We start from the raw sequence: 21736 nt of genomic DNA on the forward strand, positions 1-21736 counted from the left end.
TATTATTGCTCCTTATATTTACAGGCCTGTTGAGACTATTAGTCTATGTATATGTGTATGTTGATCCACAGGTGCCATGGTAAATTCCTACTACCTAGTTTGGGTATATTGTTGTATCCTGTCGATACGCAATGTGCTTGAATGAAATGGTTTTGTGTGTTGGGGAATTGCACATGGTTAGGTAAATCTCTACTACCTAGACTGAGTTTATAGCATGCAAAGTACTCAGTTGAAATGGTATAATGTTATGGGAGATTTACTGAGAAAATCTCTACTGCCTAGTCTAGTATATTGTTGTGCCCTGTCGGTATACTATATATTTGGATGAAATGGCATTATGGTTCGGGAGATTCTATAGTGAGTGAGTTTGGATTTTATATGATGATGATTATGCAGTCCAAGTGGGAGAATGTTGAATTAAATTAATATTTGTGGATTTGGCATAATCAATTACTCACTTACAGGGCCTATTTATGCCATTAATGGGACTGGCTTATTTTATTATTTTATAGTAGGGCCCTTGGTCACACACTCTCTATAAGACTCCAGTTGGCCCATTGGACTGGAGGACCAACTCTCTTTATAAGCCCATTGACTTATCCATATTTTTCCTAGTATAATTATATTATCAAATTATTATTATTTTATGTGTGTCAAAAATTAATGGATAAGTCTGACTTGCAGAGACTATTTAAAGGGTCTAGGGCAAGCAGACAATAATATACCATACAGTATTTGGAGATTAGGGTTTTCAGAAATCTGAGAGTGGTTTAAGAGTAGTGTGTCCATAGGCACTACTTTACGTTGTTTCTATTTTCCAGGATTAAAGATCTAATTTATCAATGGCTGCGTTTGGAGGTTAGTAATTTATGATTTATAGAATTTATTATGTATATTTAGATCCATAAAATTTCTAACATTCAACATATAAAGACTTACACTGTATCATTCTTTTAACGAGGTTAATTATGGTTGTGTGCCAACTTGGATAACGTAAGTCCTGGTTTGGATTAACTTGGTCTAGATCCAGAATTCGCTCTCCCCAATTTTATCCCAACAAAAAATAAATTTTTTTATGGTTTCCGTTAAGTTTGCATTACGTGATTAATACTTTTCATTGACTGAATAGTCAAAGTCCTCCAGTTCTTGTCCAGACGCTGCTATTTCACACTAATTCTAATAATACACAGTACATGTTCGTGTGAGCACATGTATCCATATATTCCATGTTTTCATGCCAAAACTACTCTGCGCAATTGTATACGTTTTGCATGGGCATTGGAAGTTTACTTAGAATGGCTAGTGCTCTTTACTTTGGGTTCTTCTTCCTAGTCCTGTGCATTAACAATTCAAGTTTTTGCAGTGGAACCTCCAAATACAATGTGGGTTGCATAGAAAGTGAGAGAGAAGCTTTTCTAAAGTTCAAACAAGACCTTCGTGATCCTTCCAATCGTTTGGCCTCTTGGGTTGATGGTGCAGACTGGTGTAAATGGAGTGGGATTATTTGTGATAACATCACTAGTCACGTCCACAAGCTCCTCCTTAGAGGTCCTTATCCTCTTGATGATTTTGAAACTGATGAGCTAACAGATGCATACAAAAGGGCGTTGTTGGGTGGTATGGTAAACCCTTCCTTGGTGGAGTTGAAGCATCTGCGTCACTTGGACTTGAGCAGCAATGATTTTGGATCAACACCTATCCCTGAATTCTTTGGCTCTTTACAGAGTTTAAGATATCTCAATCTTTCTCATGCTAAATTCAGCGGTGTCATTCCTCATCAACTCGGAAACCTCACACATTTGCGGGTTCTTGATCTCGGAAAAGTAGCAGTTGATGTAACTTATGACGCATTTGGCGTGCATTTGGACGGGTACACAAAGAGTCTTCAATGGCTGTCTCATCTTTCATCATTGCGATTCCTAGACATGGGTTATGTCAACCTTTCGGAAGCATCTGATTGGCTAGAGGTAACTAATTCACTCCCTTCTTTGACAGTCTTGCACTTGTCGTATTGCCTACTCAACTTGAATGTTCCTCCACTACTATATCATGTCAACTTTTCATCTCTAGCCACTCTTGACCTTTCGCAAAACTATTTTCAAAGCTTTCCAAAATGGGTTTCCGATTTGAGAAGTTTGGCTTCTCTTGATCTAAGTCAAACTACACTTGGTGGACTTGGTGGTGGTCCAATCCCTGAAGGTATTGAGAACATGACTTCCCTAGTGCACCTCGATCTTTCAGAGAACAATTTTAACACCTCATCAATACCCAGTTGGTTCTATAAGTTGCATCTTTTGGCTTTTCTCGACCTTACTGATAATGCACTCGGAGTTACAGTATCAAGCCACATAACAAACCTGACATCTATGATTATGCTCGACCTCAGTGGAAATCACCTTGAAGGGAAGTTGCCAACATCCGTGGGAGCTCAACTTTGCAACTTAAAGGAAATCCATTTGCAGTATAACAACTGGAACCAATCGATATCCCAAGTGCTAGATAGTTTGTCCGGGTGTGTTTCTAGTAATCTTGAGGTTTTGGATATTGCGTTCGGTCAAATTTATGGTCAGTTAACTGATCAAATTGGGCAATTCAAGTCTCTGACCCATCTTGATCTATCGGATAATATGATTTCTGGTCCAATTCCAGCATCACTGGGAAACCTTTTGTCTTTGAGACATCTGGGACTTAGTTCTAATCATTTTAATGAAACTTTACCTGAATCTTTCAAGCACCTTGCCAAATTAGAATATTTGGAAATTAGCTCAAATAATTTTATGGAGGGAGTTGTTTCAGAGGCTCACTTTGACAATTCCAAAAGATTGAGATATTTAGGAGCAGGTGGAACTCCATTAACTCTGAATGTACATCCTAGCTGGGTTCCTTCATTTGAACTTGTTTCATTAGACTTGAAATCATGGCATTTAGGACCGAAATTTCCATTGTGGCTACGTTCACAGGAGAATCTTTCTAGCTTGGTCTTATCAAACACGAGTGTTGAAGATGTCGTTCCCTCTTGGTTCTGGGATTCTTTTGTATTCTCGTATTTGGATCTTTCTCATAATCAAATGCATGGAAGAATTAAGAAACTGTCAAAGATTGGTTTGGATTATATCGACCTTAGCGACAACCGCTTTGAGGGGCCATTACCAAGCATATCTTCCAATATGGCTAATTTAGATCTTTCGAACAATATGTTTTCTGGTTCCATTTCTCAGTTCTTGTGCAATAGGCCGAGTGAGCAAATGAATTTGGTGATTCTAGATCTCTAAAATAATCAACTATCTGGAGCAATATCCAATTGTTGGTTAAAAAAGTGGAAGAATTTGATCATCTTGAAATTAAGTTACAACAACTTTACTGGTACTATTCCATCTTCTCTAGGTTCATTGATTTTGCTTCAATCATTGCACTTACGAAACAATAACCTTTCTGGAGAATTACGTCTGTCTTTACAAAATTTTACTGAATTAAGTACACTAGACCTCGGTGGGAATAAGTTTGGGGGAAGGATTCCTATTTGGATTGGAACAAGACTCTTAAATTTGAAGATTCTTAGCCTTCGTTGGAATGAGTTCCATGGTCATATACCTGATCAACTATGTGCTCTTAGTGCTCTTCAGCTTTTGGACCTTGCACATAACAACTTGTCAGGTTGTATACCAAAATGTGTTTCCAATTTCTCTTTTATGGTTGCAAGGGACGATTATTTTGTGTATACACTGAATGTCACAGCTTCATCCTTCAAAGAGGATGCCATACTCGTAATGAAAGGTCGAGAGTTTGAATACAGTGGACATCTAGACTTGGTTACTAGCATTGACCTGTCTGGTAATTTTTTGTCAGGACACATTCCTACAGAAATTACTAGTCTCGCGAATTTGCTATCATTGAACCTGTCGAATAACCTTTTAACAGGAGAGATCCCTCATGGAATGGGTAAAATGGGAGCATTGGAGTCGGTTGATTTTTCTATGAACAAGCTCTCAGGGGAAATCCCTCCAAGTATGTCCAATTTGAGTTTTTTGAGCCATTTGAACTTGTCCTACAACAAACTGAGGGGAAGGATCCCATTAGGCACTCAACTCCAAAGCTTTGAAGCATCCAGCTATATCTGGAATAGTCTGTGCAGTCCTCCACTCACCCAGAACTGTAGTGGAGATGATGTAAATCCCACAGTTGAGAACAAAACGAGTAATGGAGATGAGGATAATGATGACAATGAATTGTCATGGTTTTACTTGGGCATGGGAATGGGATTTGCTATAGGATTTTGGGGAGTCTGTGGATGCATCTTCTTCAACAGAACATGGAGGCACAATTACTTTTGGTTTCTTGACCGCATGAAGGACAACATCTATGTGGCTTCAAGCTTAAAGGTGAGATGGTTCAAAGAAAAGTTAGGGGACTGCTTTCATAATGCTTGAACGTCTCAAATGCGTCATCTTTTACAAGGTACAAAAATATTTGCTCAAGACATTCTTCTTCTTCTTCATTTTTTTTTCCCCCTATGTTCTTGATCATTACATTAGCAATGGTGTTCGTGTATTAATTGATAATTTGGCATGCGGATACTATGGATTCAAACCTACAAGCGTATGCTGTTTTTGATAGAACATCTGAGCCATATAAAAACAGGGGAACTACTTTCACAAACAAGTCTGTAGACTTACTTACTAGCCAAGTAATTCATGTAAAAGTTATTTTCTTGCATCTTTAGCGAAACATGCATGAAATTAGAATATCATACATACATACATATATATATATATATATATAAGAGGGTTGTATAATGGATTATCACCTTTGACCATTGTGGAAATAGATAATTGAGAGTGCAGACATTTTATAACCAGAATTTAAGCTTTCCTCCATGCTTTTTGTATATATCTTTGCCTGAAAATATATAACGTGAATGGAAAACATAATATACGTTGAACTGACGATTTCGTTGTATTAGAAGATGCATGATCGATGACTATGTTATAACGACAAGAGGTTAAGCTAAATACAACATATATCAGAAATAACAGAACAACTTTTGATAATGTACTGTTTTATCACTGGTATAATGGATTACTTATCCTAAGATTGTTGATTGCAGGTTCTGATAGTATCTATGCTGGTTCCTGAAAGATGAAGAGTTGCAGAACTTGAGTCCAGTAGGCGACTCAAACTTTATGTTGCTTTTACTTTTAAATTGCAGATAGATCAAATTTCAAATGCTTGGGAATTGCATTTCTGCATTTGAATTTTGAAGGAAACAATTAGTGTAATAAAGGCAGTTACTTTCAATTTGGCCAAAATAATTGTTGAGCACGTCTTTACTTATTTTGATTTGGACTGGAGTATAAGCCTAATATTTGAAGGATGTATTTTTAGAAGTTTAGAAGCTGTCTGTTTGATTAGGAAATGGATCATCGTTTAAAGGTATATTTCTGAAATGATGTCCTAATTAAGAACGGTTTCTTTCCCTTTTGATGTGAAATTTTAGTTTTATGCATATTTAATTACTCAGATATATCAAATAGTATTAGAGTCGTGAAATATTGATCCTAAGCCTCATTTCCAAATGCTGTATTTGTGCAGCCTCATTAGTTTCTCTAAAAAAATCCACAAAAGCAAAACTACTGGCTCAAAATGGCTACCGTTAAGCATTTGGCGTCTTCAAAACTCGTTTGGCTTTATTATCACTTCCTTTTTTCCTTCAGAAGCTGCACCCACATTGAGCTCAGCAATCCAAATTGTAAGGTTTTTGTTCTTTATTCAGTTAGAATGTCAAATATTTCTGTCCATGAACTCCCACATACAATTTTGCAGTCTAAAAAGTATTCTTGAAAGAGGATCCACACAATTGATAAGCCGAATAAGTTGTTCTATTTATACTGCCGTATATGATCTGTAACAAATCTTATAGTGATAATTTCAACTTCTCAATATCTCAGCTTTTATTTTTTAGTTTGTTAAAAATATTAACTGCTCTGGTGAATATACATGGTGTCTTTGGCCTTCGACAGCAGATGCGAAGCACAAGATCGACACAATCAGGACATGCTCTCTTTTCGTATGTATAGTTGTATAGCTCTGTTTATTTTTTTTTCAAATTTTATTGTCTTATATTCCTTCCTACCTTTTCATGTATAATCGCTCTTAGATAGTATCTTTCTTTTATTTATTTATTTCATTATTTATAATATCCATTCATTAGTTTTTTATTGAAAGATGTTTTACCAAAGAAGCCCATCATAATTTAGCATGCGCACAGAAATTAATAGGATTTTTTTTTTTTCTGTTCAATTATCTAAATTACGGAATTTCACCAATATCGTTTAATTCATTTTGGCCTTCTTTTTTTTTTGTTTTTATATTTTTTATTAAAGTTGGTAAGTATTTTTTTAAAGCTGCACATATCCTGGTTCGAACCCATGACCTGGCCTTAATTTACTTTTGACTTTTTTTTGGGCTCAGAAAATTTTCTTGCTCTTTTGACTTATTGTGAAATAAAGAGATTTGAAAAATGTTTGCATCTTTCACACATAGACGCACAAAGCTATTCATCATTTTGAAACCTTTTTCTTTTTCTTGTTAAGTAATTCATAATGAAAATTCCATTATATCTTTTGAAATATTTTTATCATTAAAAACTCAAAAAAAAAAATTTGACAATAAGTTTCATGGAAATTCCATTCCCCTGGTGATGAACACTGTTCAGCAACTCCTCCTCAGTCTCCACTGTACAAAAAAGTTGGGATCTTGCTTTTTTAAGTGTTTGTCTATGCTTGATCTTTTTTCACTTTAAATGTATTTTAACACATGTTTTTATTTTAACAAATTTGAATAGTCTGTTAATTTTTGTTGTATGCTTATTTTTTAAATACTTGATTGAAGAGGTGATTACATATAATTTTGTGAAAACAATGTTTACATGTACTCAGATAAAAAGAGATAATTACATATTATCCATTCGATTAACAATCAACGTTTAAGGTCCAAAGTCAAATATAGAAAAACATAGAAAAGGGAAGCAAAGCATCCTAATTTGACCCAAACGCAATTTGTTGTAAATGAAAACATATATAGGAGGATGATTGGTAGAATAATGATTCTTTTCTTGTTTTTCTTAAGTCCTTCTTTGTGCTTCTTTTTCAACCCCGCCACGAATTGTCAATTCAAGGTTGCCAAACTATTTTATTAATAAAATTTTTAAAAAGAAAACAAAATTCAAAATAGAAATGCTTGTGGATCAAGAAAAGATAGTTGAGGAAAGTAAGTAATTAAATGGGGATTAAAAAAAAAAAAACTAATCAGGAACAGTTAACAGAAAAAAAAAAAAAGATTAGAACGTTTCCAATGGTTTTGTGTATTGCTAATTTTTTTATTTTATTTTTTGTCATATCAAAAGTCTTGACATTTCTTTAAAAATAACACTTTTAGATGACAAATCTCATATACTTTTAATAGATTTGTAAGACAATATGATTTAGTAGATCAATCTTTTAACGGATTTGTTAGACAGTATGATTTAGTAAATCAATCTTTATCAAAAATATATTTTTTTAAAAAAAGGAAAAAAATTGATAGATACATCATTAACGATTATTATTATTTTTTTTAAAGGAAAAATAAATGTAAATATCATTAATTAATGGAGATTTAAACAAAATCATTGGAGTTCAATATTTAGGTTAAGTGTCTATTAAGTAAATATTAGTGTCATATAGAATGCTTCAATTTCTATGTAGCATAGATAGCAATTTATAAAGCTAGAGATGCTTTTAGGTGTCAAGTGGAATTGATTTAGTTAGTATGCCATTTAAATATGCAACATGAGGTTGTGAGTTTGAAACACTGAAATAGAAAAAAATTGTTGCAAATAATATTTATACGTATATATACATATAGAAAAAGAATTGCTTCAGACCACCTTTCTCTACATGGTTCTTTCATTATAATTTTGACAAAGGATTGTCAAAATCGGTTGATGTGGATTTTAAAATAGCCAAATTCAAAATAGAAAAATCATTTTATTGGAAAAATAATTATTAGATTAGGGAAAAAATATTTTTAGGTGATAAAAATATTAAAAAAATAAAAGATTAAATTGAGGGAAAAATTTAAACAGAGAGGAATTTTTGTATAGCAAAATGGGGATTAAAAAAATTCCAAACATTTAACTTGGAAAAATTTTTAATGCAAGAACTTTTTAAGTGGCAAAAATAAACAAAAAACAAGAGCATAAATTGGAAAAAATTGATTTGGCTAATTTAAGAATCCAAACCAATCCTTTCAGCCACTTGTCAAGTTCTCAATGGAAGAATCATATAGAGAAAGGTGGTCGACCACCTGATTTTTTTGGGGCAAGAAGCATTGTGTGGGAGGATAAGGCAGAACTAACGCAGGAAAAAACAGATGCCCAAAAAAAATGGACAACAAATATGGTCCCACCTTCCTCTCTATATGGCAATTCAATTTATGGTCCCAACCATGATGCAGATACCACTTATAAAAATGCCTATCTATCGTAATCATGATTCAAATGACACTTGCAGTTTACTAATTGTTTTTCCAAAATAGATCTTTCACACCGTAGTAATTTGTAGGCTTTATCATCGGTAATAAGATGAATTGTGAGCATAAATTTACTTAGGATTTCCTATCAAGAGAAAAACTAAATTATGGTGTATGTATTTAAAAAAAATTAAGAAATAAGTTATTTGAATTAGGTACAAAGAAAGACAGAAATTATAATAGAAACATATTTTGAAAAAGGACCAAATTGAGAAGTTAAAAATTGTAAAACAAAGTGGTCTTTAATATATCTTATGAATTTGTTTGTGCTATTTTCTTTATTTATTAAGTTTGCACACTCATTTTATTATTTATTTATTTAAACAATATTGTTAATTTATTGATAATTCACATATGAGATTTTACTGTACGTACCTATAATGTTTGAAAAAAAAAAATTCCGTATAATGTATATTAAGATTGATCAACGAATTCCATGCCTTCTATTAATTATTTCAGCCACAACTTGGTTATCACACATCCTGACGCTGCAATTTCCACACTAAATCCAATAATAAATCATGCATGAGCTAGTGCACATACATATATATCCATTCTCCGTTTTTCTTCCAATTCTAGTGCTATTTGTATTGTACACATTATTTACGTGGGCATTGGGTGTTTAATTAGAATGGGTAGTGCTCTTTACTTTGGGTTCTTAGTTAGTTCTATGCATTATCAGTTCAATATTTTGCAGTGGCGGCAGCTCCAAATCCCATGTGGGTTGCATAAAAAGTGAGAGAGAAACTCTTCTAAAGTTCAAACATGACCTTCATGACCCTTCCAATCGCTTGGCCTCGTGGGTTGATGGTTCGGACTGCTGTGATCACCGGTCATGTCCAAAAGTTCCTTCTTAGACGTCCCTATCCTCTTTCAGAAAATTATTTTGGTGTGCCCAAGATGGCATTGTTGGTTGATTTTTCTATGAACAAGCTCTCAGGTGAAATCCCTCCAAGTATGTCGAATTTGAGTTTCTTGAGCCATTTGAACTTGTCCTACAAAAAGCTAAAAGGCAGGATCCCATTAGGCAGTCAACTCCAGAGCTTTGGTGCATCCCGCTTTATCGGGAATAGTCCATGCGGTCCTCCACTCACCCAGACCTGCAGCGGAGATGGCATAACCCCCCAAATTTGAGAACAAAACCCAGAAATGAAGATGATGACAATGGTATGTCATGGTTTTATTTGGGCATGGGAGTGGGATTTGCTATGGGATTTTGTGGTGTCTGTCGTACCCTCTTCTTCAACAGAACATGGAGGCACAATTGCTTTCAGTTTCTTGACCTCGTGAAAGACAGCATCTACGTGCTTAAAGGTGAGATGGATCAGTGAAAAGTTAGAAAACTACTTTGACCATGATCTGTGAAACCCTCAATGGCATCATCATTTACAAGGTACAAAAATTTTGCTTAATATATTATGTCCTTATGTTATTTTTTTGCCCTTGATTATATCTTTGCAATGGTGTCCTCGTACTAATGGATAGTTTGACATGTGCATATACCATGGGTTCAACACCTATGAGCATTTGCAGTCTTCGGCAGAACACCCGAGGTATATAAAAGCAGAGCAATTACTTTTCAACTTGCAAATAGACTTTAGCACAAGTAATTCATGTAAAAGTTACCTTCTTGCATCTTTAGCCAAGTATACATCAAATCAGGATACAAGAGTTGGTATAATGGATTATCACCATTGGCCATTGTGGCAATAGAAAATTGAGAGTGGAGATGTTTATAACCATAGTTCAAGCATTCCTTCATGCTTACGGTATCATTGTTGATTGGAGGTTCTGATCGTATCTATGCTAGTTCTAGAACAATGTCGAAGAGATGCAGAACTTGACTCAAGACTTTATGTTGCTTTTACTTTAAAGTGCAGATAGATCAAATTCCAAATGCTTGGGGAATGTGTTTCTGCATTTGAATTTTGAAGGAAACGATTTGCGTATCAAAGGTAGTTACGATCACTTTGAACAAAATAATTGTCGAACGAGTCTTTACTAAGTAATATATATTGTTGATGAGTACCCTGCTTTTCTTCCAAAGCTACCCAATTCTAAGGTTTTTCTCCTTATTTAATCAGATGTTAAATATTTCTGTCCATAACATTTATGAACTCCCAAAAACAATTTTGCAGTCTACAAAGCTTTATGGTCCACACTATTAATAATCCGAATAAATATTTATATTTATACTGCTATATGTGATCTGTAAGAAGCGTATCATATAGTGATATTTTCAGCTTCTTAATATCTCAGCTTTTATTTATTTATTTTTTTTGAAGAAAAAATAATTGTTCTCTTTGGCCATCGACTGAACCATAGTTACAAACATAAACAAGGACTAAGGAAACAGAGGATCATAATTTGGAACAATATAGTTATCAATAATAATGCCTACAAGCCCACAACATTTGGAGCTTCTGCTTATTTTTGTTGTATATTATATGTAATCTTGTAATCTTGCGAAAGGAGATAATTATATATCATTAATTGGATAGACAATTAATGATTGAGATATAAAGTTAAACATAGGGGTAAGGTCGGTAGATTTATAATATATATACATATATATTCTCTATCAATCCATGTCTACATTTGTTTTTCAATCTTGAACGTGAATTATCAATCCAATGATTACTATTAAACTATTTTACCAATGAAAAATTTAAAAAGAAAAAAAAATGAAAATAAAATATATGTTAATATACGTTTGAAGTGTAAAAAAAACCAAGCGTACACAAGTATTGAAAAATAAGCAAGCAGAGGATACAAATCCAAAGTGTAAGGTTGGAAACATCTTATGAATTTGTATGTGCTATTCTCTTTATTTGTTAACTTAGCAGACTGATTTTATTATTTAAACAAGATAGGTAATTTATTGATTATTCACTTATGAGATTTTACTGTACGTTCCTATAATGCTCATTATTAAAAAATTAGGGGGAAAAAAAAAGTCCCTATTATGTATATTAAGATTGATCGGACAAATTTCATAGTCCATGCGTTCTATTAATTATTCCAGCCACAAATTAGCTGTATCACATCCTTGACTAATATGCATGGTTCGGACTAGAAAATTCCACATGGAAGTAAACGCACGCCATATACTACTTCTCTTTTACGTCCAAATATTCAGAGAAAATAAAATTTTATTTATATACCATCAAATCATTCTTGTATGGGTGATGTAGTGCAAGATGAACTATTAAATATCAAACATTCAATAATTATTTTGAGCGTAACCATTATTTTGAGGGTGTAAGGCTCGTATGTTTAATGTCTGATATTTCATGTTTGTATTATTGTCGTTGCATAGATGCTGCCTTGTATGTAAATTTTTCGTTGGTATCGGATATTCAATTAATTAAAATAGCTACTGTTTTTCTTTTTCTTTTTCTTTTTCTTTTTTCTTTTTTTTTTTTTTTCTTTTTGGAAAAGAAATTACAATACTGAATAATTCATATGGTATTAAATATAACTTGATTTAAGGTGAAGAAGTACGCGTTCCGCTTCATTACCGATTAGTCAAAGTCTTCCAGTTCTAGTCCAGACGCTGCAATTTCCACACTGATTCTAATAATACATGTTCATGGGTAAGTGCGCTCACATGTATCCATATATATTCCATGTTTTTATATATGCCAAAGCTACTCTGCACAATTGTATACGTTTTGCGTGCGCACTGGGTTTTTAATTAGAATGGCTAGTAGCGTTGTATACTTTGGGTTCTACTTCTTCCTCGTCCTATGCATTAACAATTCATGTTTTTGCAGTGGAAGCTCCAAATCCCAAATGAGTTGCATAGAAAGTGAGAGAGAAGCTCTTCTAAAGTTCAAACAAGACCTTCGTGATCCTTCCAGCCGCTTGGGCTCGTGGGCTGATGGTTCAGACTGCTGCAAATGGAGTGGTATTATTTGTGATAACGTCACCGGTCACGTCCACAAGCTCCTCCTTAGAGGTCCCAGTCACTTTGATTTTGATGGAAATTATGATGCATATGAGAGGGCATTGTTGGGTGGTAAGGTAAGCCCCTCCCTCGTGGAGTTGAAGCATCTGCGTCGCTTGGACTTGAGCAGCAATGATTTTGGAGCAACCCCTATCCCTGAATTCTTTGGCTCTTTAAGTAGCTTAAGATATCTCAATCTTTCTCATGCTCAATTCGGCGGTGTCATTCCCCATCAACTCGGAAACCTCACACACTTGCGGGTTCTTGATCTCCATGGAGATTGGAGAGATGAAACTTATGGCAGATTTGGTGAGTACCAATTGGCTATATATGCAAAGAATCTTCGTTGGCTTTCTCATCTTTCTTCATTGCAATTCCTAGTCATGAGTTATGTCAACCTTTCACGAGCATCTGATTGGCTAGAGGTAACTAATTCACTCCCTTCTTTGACAGTCTTGCACTTGTCCTCTTGCCTACTTAACTTCAATGTTCCTCTGCCATATCATGTCAATTTTTCTTCTCTAGCCGTTCTTGACCTTTCATTTAACTATTTTTATGGGGGATCCCGATCCCCCAGTCGTCAAGGTATTCCAGAATGGATTCCCAATTTGAGAAGTTTGGCTTCTCTTGATCTTAGTAACGCTGCATATGGAAGTCCAATCCCTGAAGGTATTCAGAACCTGACTTCTCTTGTGCACCTCGATCTTTCATATAACAATTTTAACACCTCATCAATACCCAGTTGGTTGTATAAGATGAGTCATTTAAATTTTCTCAACCTTGGTTATAATAACTTGGGAGGTACAATATCTAGTCACATAACAAACTTGACATCTATCAGCATGCTTGACCTCAGTAACAATGACCTTGAAGGGAAGTTGCCAACTTCCATGGGTACTCGACTTTGCAACTTAAAGGAAATTCATTTGTCGGGGAACAAATGGAACCAATTGATATCCCAAATGCTAGATAGTTTGTCTGGATGTGTTTCTAGTAATCTAGAGGTTTTGAGTATTTTGCATGGTCAAATTTATGGTCAGTTAACCAATCAAATTGGGCAATTCAAGACTCTGACCCGTCTTGTTCTATCAGAAAATATGATTTCTGGTCCAATTCCAGTATCACTGGGAAACCTTTTGTCTTTGAGATATCTGAGCCTTGGGTTTAATCATTTTAATGAAACTTTACCCGAATCATTTGGGCAACTTGCCAAATTAGAATGCTTGGATATTTACGGAAATGAGTATATGGAAGGTGTTGTTTCAGAGGCTCACTTTGCCAATTCAACGAGATTGAGAGAATTAGAAGCAGGTAGAACCCCATTAACTTTGGATGTACGTCCTAGTTGGCTTCCTCCTTTTCAACTTGTTTCATTATACATGGACTCATGGCATTTAGGACCGTCATTTCCATTGTGGTTACGTTCACAGGAGAATCTTTCTGTCTTGATGTTATCAAACACGAGTCTTGAAGATGTCATTCCCTCTTGGTTTTGGGACTCTTTTGTATTCTCATATTTGGATCTTTCTCATAATCAAATGAATGGAAGAATTAAGAAACTGTCTGGGGACTCAGTAATTGACCTTAGCCACAACCGCTTCGAGGGGCCATTGCCTAGTATATCTTCCAATGTGGCTAGATTAGATCTTTCAAACAATATGTTTTCTGGTTCTGTTTCTCAGTTCCTGTGCAACAGGCCGAGTGAGCAAATGAATTTGGACACACTCGATCTCCAAAACAATCAATTATCAGGAGCAATATCCAATTGTTGGTAAACAAAGTGGAAGAATTTGATGATCTTGAAATTAAGCGACAACAAATTTAATAGTACTATTCCATCTTCTCTGGGTTCATTGGTTTTGCTTCAGTCATTGCACCTACGAAACAACCACCTTTCAGGAGAATTACCTTTGTCTTTACGGAATTGTACAGAACTAATTACTCTAGACCTTGGTGGGAATATGTTAAGGGGAAGGCTTCCTGCTTGGATTGGAACAAGGCTCTTAAATTTACAGATTCTTAGCCTTCGTTGGAACAAGTTCCAAGGTCGTATACCCGAACAACTATGTGCTCTTAGTGCTCTTCAACTTTTGGACGTTGCACATAACAATTTGTCAGGTTATATACCAAAATGCGTTTGCAATTTCTCTTCTATGGTTGGAGGGGATGATTACCGTGGATTTTTGTATACAGTGAATGGATCAACGTCATTCTTCAAAGAGGATGCATTACTCGTAATGAAAGGTCAAGAGATGGAATACATCGAAAATCTCGTATATGTTAATAGCATTGACCTGTCTGGTAATTTTTTGTCAGGAGAAATTCCCACAGAAATTACTAGTCTTGCGAAGTTGGAATCATTGAACTTGTCAAATAACCTTTTAACAGGAGAAATCCCTCATGGAATGGGTAAAATGGGAGCATTGGAGTCGGTTGATTTTTCTATGAACAAGCTTTCAGGTGAAATCCCTCCAAGTATGTCCAATTTGAGTTTTTTGAGCCATTTGAACTTGTCCTACAACAAACTAAGGGGAAGGATCCCATTAGGCACTCAACTCCAAAGCTTTGACGCATCCAGCTATGTTGGGAATAGTCTATGCGGTCCTCCACTTACCCCGAACTGCAGCAGAGATGTTGTAACGCCCACAGCTGAGAACAAGAACAGAAATGAAGATGATGACAATGTAATGTCATGGTTTTACTTAGGCATGGGAGTTGGATTTGCTATAGGATTTTGGGGAGTTTGTGGTGGCCTTTTCTTTAATAGAACATGGAGGCACAATTACTTTAGGTTTCTTGACCGCATGAAAGACAGCATCTATGTGAAAACTTCAGAAACTACCTTCAAAATCAGTGAAAGCCTGAAAGGCATCATCTTCTGCAAGGTACAAAATATTATTGCTTAATGCATTATGTCCTGTTATTATTTTATGTCCTTGATTATTATTTGCAATGGTATCCATGTACTAATGGATAGTTTGACATGCGCATACTAGGGATTCAACAACTAGGAGCATTCGCAGTCTTCAAGCAAAGCATCTGAGGTATATAAAAACAGAGGAACTACTTACTAGCACAAGTTTTTGGTTTTTATTTTTTATTTTTTATTTTTAATGGCTAAAACTTACTAGCAGAAGTTATTCATGTAAATGTTTTTTTCTTGCATCTTTTGCAATTAGCCAAACACACATCAAATTATCACCTTTGGCCATTATGGCAATAGAACATTGGGAGTGGAATCCAAGCTTTCCTCCATGCTCACAGTATAGCGGCTGATTGCAGGTTCTGGTCGTATCTATGCTAGTTCCAGAACAATGTTGAAGAGATGCAGAACTTGACTCAAAGTTTATCTTGCTTTTACTTTAAAGGGCAGGCAGATCAAATTCCAAATGCTTGGGAAATGTGGTTCTTCATTTGAATTTTGAGGGGAACTATTTGTGTATTAAAGGCAGTTACTTTCAATTTGAACACAATAATAGTCGAACAAGTATACTTCTTTTGTTTAAACACTGGAGTATAAGCCAGTTAACGTTAAAAGTGTGTTTCTGTGAATGTAAGAGTATCCGGCAGTTTATTCTTTATCTACACCATATTCAGCATTGTTGGTTGTCCTGTTCCTTTTCTTTTTTCAGGATATATTCATGGACAGGTACGGTCTTGGTTAATGAGAAAGTTCAAAAAGCTCGAGCTTTTACAATATCAAAGCTCATTTCCCTGGACTCAACTTGAATCTCATCCAAATCCCTCCTGAATCTGTCTTTGGAGGTTGCATAAACCATCTTACTACTGACTTTAAGTGTATCTGGAGCCCTGTTTTCATAAGACACTACTTGTTTTCATTTCAAATTTATCAAAGAAAATACCTCTAAATAAATATAGCTGTAATGCTTTGCTTAGGCATTTGTATTTGCTGTAGGCCTTTGGGGATTTAGTTCTGCCCTACTCTTCAACAGAACATGGAGGCATAATTACTTTCAGCCTCTTGATCAAATGAAAGACACCCTCTATGTGACTTCAAGCCTAAAACTAAGATGGTTTCATGAAAAGTTCGGAACCTACAGTTATAATCAGTGAAAGGCATGTCATTTTATAAAGTATAAATGTATTGCTTAAAACATTATGTCCTATTGTTTTTTTATGAAGATAATCAATCATACAGTATTTGCAATGTCACTGAGTCATGTAGCAGCATTTGCTGTCTTGTGCAAAACATTTTGAGGTACATGAAACAGGGGAACTACTTGTACGAGAAGAATTAGGTAGTAGCAAGCTTTTCATGTAAAAGGTTATCCTTATGCACGTTTAGCCAAACATACATCCAATTCGGATATATTAAGAGTCTGCATAGTGGAAGTTAAAGAGTACACACTTCTATAACCAGAGTCCACCTTTTTCATTTATGCCCATGGCATTATTGATAATCAATGCAGGGTCTGACCATGCCTTTGCAAGTTTGATAAGGTGTCTCTGTAGCCTCTGACTTAATGTTTATCTTCCTTTTACTTGGTTTAAGGTGCAGGTAGATCAAATTCTAGCTATTTGGAAATGTGATAAAAGCAGTTACTTGGACATGAGCAAAATAATTGTTGAACAAATCTTTACTTCTTTTTAGTTTGGAATGAATTATAGGCCAATTAATGTTGAAATTCAGTTCGTGTGAATGTACCAGAAGTAGGCTATATATGCTTGATGTGTTCGTCAAGAAAACAACAGAGTATAAAGTACCTTCTCCAAGTGGTATGCTGCAGAAAAAGTAAAGGGATAATAACAATGCTTATCGTTTCGCCAACAACTAACAAATGTGTATCTTGTTACTTAATAAAAAGTACTAATCCCCCAGGAAAAAAAATGAAAAAACAACTAAAGTGATAATCAGACAAAACAATATATAATACTACATTAAATTACAAGTTTGGTATATAACCAATGCAAATAAAAGAGAAAGAAAACGAAAATTAAAAGACAAAAAAGAAAAAAAAGAAAATGGGCTTCTCATCAGAAAATGTAAAACTGTAAAGGAGAAGATCGTGTGTAAATGGAAAGAAATGAGAGAGTTCAAAGAGCTCGAGCTTTTACAATATCAAAGCTCATTTCACTAGGATCCGTGGCTTGCAACTCAACTTGAATCCCATCCAATTCCCTCTTGAATCTGTCTTTGGAGCTTGCATACACCATCTTACTCCTCACTTTTGATGTATCTGGAGACCTGTTTTCATAAAACACCATATTTATTTCCATTTCTAATTTATCAAACAGTATGCTTCCAGAAAAAAAAAAAAAAAAAAAAAAAAAAAAAAAAAAAAAAGAGCTTTCTTAGTCCTAAAAAAGTCTCATGCATAATTGCTTTGGAGTTTTGACCAACTTTTCATCATTCGTTAAGAGCTAAGAAGAGAGGTAATTTGTGCTTTTTAACTACAATATGCTAAAATATACTATGTTTATAGAAGGATTAAATGAATGCAAGGCTATATAAATTACCATGCAATGAAGAAAATCTTGCTTTTCTGGCAATTCTCATCAGTTGTGAAATCAAGATCAAAGACAGCATAGCGGCACTCATCAGCAGGCATAGAAGAGGTGAAATCCTCATAGGTTGCCTCCGGGCTCCCAGCTTTCTCTACCACTACTTCTTGATTCTCAATCTTGAAGATGATGAATCGATGGTTCCTCCTCGTTTTTAGCTCCAAGAACTTCAGCTTACATTCGTCATTGACGGCCATTCCAGACGCCGCGTTCGCCTATGCCAAAATTTTTATTTTTTCGCAACAAAGAAACAGAAATGTATATAACATACGAATGCAACATCACAAAAATCGTTACTAGATGTGAGCCAGAAAATAAATGCCTTATAACAAACCACAGTATAGCACTTTTAAGTTGGAAGGTGTTGGGACAACTCAAGTGATAAAGCCATCCAATTTTATAGCAGATTGTGGACATTGATGAGAAATGGAATTTTATTTTGAGAAATAATATACAGAAAGAAGAAGAAGAAGAATAGTTTCTCATCTGACTTTTAAGATATTAACATGAATGGAGGATATAATGAAACAAACCTATACCCAAAACAGAAAAGGGAAAATGATCTATTGGAACAAAATTTTGATTTTTGATTTTTGATCCAAATTCCCACAAATGCATGCATACATATCAGATGAATTGCATGCATATGCATTCGTAACTAATATTAATAGTTTTTTTCTTCAGAAGTCTAAATCTCCTTCTTATTTTCTTCTGGCTTATTATGAGAAAAATCATATAAATTTGAAAATTACAGAGATATCGAGGGCATCGAAAACATACCATGTTGTCCTTCAAAGAGAAACGATGATGCTTAATGAGAAATGAGGAAGAAGAGAGAGGAGAAAAGAAGTGAGAAATGGCAGAGTATAGACTATGGCACAGAGAGAGAGAGAGAGAGAGAGAGAGGAGATCCTTATTTTTGGGAAGGCATGAGAACTGAGAAAATTGCGGTGAAGAAGAGAATTTTGAGGGACAAAACAAGGGTTGAGAATTCTCTCAACCTTCCATGGCTCTTCATCCCCACCTCATCTTACACTTCTTATTGCCACGTTACTCTATGATGATTGCATGAGCAACCACGGTTGGTTTTTCTTTTTCTTATTTTCTTTTTTTTTTCCGTCTTTGTTTATTTCGCTTTTTATAATTTGGTTCTTTTATTTTATTAACCCTTTACTGAAACTATTATAGAAAATTCAGGGCGTTAGCAAAACCTTTTGGGTTTGATGAATCAAGTATGACCAAAATATATAGAAAAAAAAATCAAAAATCAAAAACAAAAACTGAAAAAAAAAAAAAAAAAAACCAATGTATAAATTACAATTAGTATTAATCGGTAAAAAAGAACACGTTTACACTGCTCGATACTTCCCCCAAAATGGCAATCATCAACAAAAATGAATCATAAATGATTCCCATGAATCTAATCTTAATCTAAATCATCGTTATCCAACAAAATTTACTACTTTAGGTCCTTGTTTCTTCTTTGATTTTGAGAGACTTTCTTGTTCCGTGGACTTATCTTTTTTACCACTATGTGTTTCACCGACCATGAAATCATCCTCAAGATCATCCCCACTCACAAATTTGGTCACTCTTGGCCTTTCTTCAAATTTTGTAGCTGAAAAAAAAAAATATGTAATTAGAAACTCGCCTGCTTGATAAACCTATGAAATTCCACCACTTCTATTGAAAAAGAAATATCAAAACGAGAAAAACAATAAACAACCGGGAAAAATAATAATAATTATTATTATTATTCTTTTTAATTGTGAGAACCAATTAGGAATTTCTGTAGAATAGCTTACATGCATAAAAAGATCCACCAGCAGCTACAGAATCTCTGTTGCCTTGGTTTGGACAATGTCTTGCCAAATGTGTTACACCACCACATATTCTACAACTGCCACCCTGATGAAAGATAAAAATCATATTGAAAAAAAGTCAGATTTCATTCACAGACAAGAATCTTACAGGAAAAAAAGATGTGTAATCAGCAGCTATATCTTCAGTGCTATAGCCCAAACTCTGAAGAATGATACATCTCATCATTCTTAGAAAGTCAGAAATCAAACCAGAAAACTAATATACCTTGGGATATATCCCATGAGTACTTTTAGGACAGTTCTTGCTCAAATGTCCGGTCTCATTGCAGATGAAGCAACTAGCAAATTTAGTTCCTCCTGTATAACCAGCAAAAAGGAATTATGATTCGTAGGAAAACAATGGCATAACAAAATGGTTAAAATCTCATTTACATAAAGTTTATATGTCCTCAAAGGAGGTGGCCCAAATCAAACCAAGTTAACACAATTTGCAATGCACTAAAAAAACAAGAGGAATAAAACGAAAAGAGCAAATCTTCCTCAACAGTTTCTTTCAGCAGTATGTAGTTCTCTGCAAGGACAACAATTTACCACAAAATCTTACGAGCATCCGCGTTCACATTTCTGTACGAAGCTGTAAGCATACAAAACAACCCCCAAAGTGAAAACAAAAGGACATATTAAATTCCATATACAGCAAAGCAAAACTTCAATACTTTTGTAGTGGGAATTACTATATATATATATATTGAAAAAAAAAACAAAGAACAGAATGCGGATTTCAAATTGAAAACATTGTCGAAATAACAAGTTGGAAGATTATGGATGAGCCAACAATCAAATTTCCAGTAGCAAAACATCTCATGAAGCTACAGAGTCACCCAATATAGTCAACAAATCATTCTAGGCAATGCCATATGATTGAACCAAAACATAATTCAGCTTGATCTAATTATGAATATAGCACATATGTGAAAATTACCATCTTGAAGAGGTTGGGGGCAATTAGCGAGCGAATGGCCGGTTTCTCCACAATTGTAACACATTTTCTTCTCTACAGCTTCATTGTTCTTGTCAGGGCAATTCTTGAAACTATGCCCACGTCTTCTGCAGAGCAAACATATCTGCAAAGCATCACAAATATACATTAAAATATCAAATATAAGTTTAGTCCAAACCAAAATACAGAAGCAACCAATTCTCAACACGGAAATCAGCTCTATTAATCTTTTCAAACAATAATGAAAATGTTAAATTTGGTCCATGGTTCAATGACAAACAGAAAAAGAAGAAAAAAGTTTAACATTTTTGCCCACTCGACCTTGATTTCAAATAGTCACAAACAAAATTTACCAATAGTTTCATCAACTATATAAACACACACCAAGATGGGAAAAAACAATCAAAAAAATGTCAAAACAAACCGTTTTCTTGTCCAACCGAGCTCTCTCGGGGCAAAGCTTAGCAATATGGCCTTTGTCTTTACAGATGAAACAGCTTTCACCAGGCTTCATACCAGGTACTCTAAGTGGGTGTTTCTTAAAACCCTTTTTGATGGGTCTGTTTGGGTCATTCTCTTCTACCTTCCTGCGTTTGAAATTGCTCTTCTTTTTCTTCTTCTTGTTCGGGTCTTTTGGGGGAGTAGGCTCTGGCTTTGGGAATAGTTCAGGGTGCTCTGCTTTATATCTTTTGCGAGCTTCTCTCTGTCTTTTGCTCACCATCTTGTTCTTGTCTGAAACTGCGAAGAAGAGAGTTTGGGAGGGTTTTTGGTGGCTTACTGGTGGAGGCTCGGTGATACGAGAGGGTTGAAGGAGAAGAGATCAGGTACGCCCAGAGTCATTGTAGGTTCCCCTCGTGTCTAAATGTAATTGGC

General features: G+C 34.9%; 4 protein-coding genes across 6 annotated transcripts; 3 read left to right on the top strand and 1 right to left on the bottom strand.

Annotated features, from left to right (window-relative positions):
* Positions 1-1005: 1005 nt before the first annotated feature.
* LOC125421605 (receptor-like protein EIX1) lies at positions 1006-5363 on the top strand. Its single transcript, XM_016022599.4, has 2 exons — positions 1006-4455; positions 5105-5363. The coding sequence occupies exon 1, from the start codon at positions 1227-1229 to the stop codon at positions 3270-3272; it is 2046 nt and encodes a 681-aa protein (XP_015878085.3). The 5' UTR covers positions 1006-1226; the 3' UTR covers positions 3273-4455; positions 5105-5363.
* A 6836-nt stretch (positions 5364-12199) lies between these two features.
* Positions 12200-16098, top strand: LOC107414477 (receptor-like protein EIX1). Its single transcript, XM_048471020.2, has 3 exons — positions 12200-15402; positions 15514-15561; positions 15800-16098. The coding sequence occupies exon 1, from the start codon at positions 12271-12273 to the stop codon at positions 14290-14292; it is 2022 nt and encodes a 673-aa protein (XP_048326977.2). The 5' UTR covers positions 12200-12270; the 3' UTR covers positions 14293-15402; positions 15514-15561; positions 15800-16098.
* On the top strand, positions 14311-15423 carry LOC132805094 (receptor-like protein EIX2). Its single transcript, XM_060819872.1, has one exon. The coding sequence runs from the start codon at positions 14311-14313 to the stop codon at positions 15421-15423; it is 1113 nt and encodes a 370-aa protein (XP_060675855.1).
* A 1288-nt stretch (positions 16099-17386) lies between the features above and the next one.
* On the bottom strand, positions 17387-21736 carry LOC107414519 (actin-depolymerizing factor 7). 3 transcript variants are annotated; one of them, XM_060819743.1, is made up of 8 exons: positions 21288-21736; positions 20846-20987; positions 20129-20220; positions 19864-19948; positions 19556-19658; positions 19020-19041; positions 17996-18255; positions 17387-17723 (listed from the first exon to the last, which is right to left on the bottom strand). In XM_060819743.1, exons 1-8 carry the CDS (start codon positions 21582-21584, stop codon positions 17573-17575), a joined length of 1152 nt encoding a protein of 383 aa, XP_060675726.1. In that variant the 5' UTR covers positions 21585-21736; the 3' UTR covers positions 17387-17572. The 3 variants fall into 3 exon arrangements, with proteins under 3 accessions (XP_060675726.1, XP_060675725.1, XP_048326792.2); XM_048470835.2 differs by lacking the exons at positions 17387-17723; positions 17996-18255; positions 19020-19041 and having other exon boundaries at positions 19347-19658; positions 19846-19948; positions 21288-21714; XM_060819742.1 differs by lacking the exons at positions 19556-19658; positions 19864-19948; positions 20129-20220; positions 20846-20987; positions 21288-21736 and having other exon boundaries at positions 18821-19205.

This window comes from Ziziphus jujuba, chromosome 8 (genome assembly GCF_031755915.1).
Source record: "Ziziphus jujuba cultivar Dongzao chromosome 8, ASM3175591v1".
Taxonomy (NCBI): Eukaryota; Viridiplantae; Streptophyta; class Magnoliopsida; order Rosales; family Rhamnaceae; genus Ziziphus; species Ziziphus jujuba.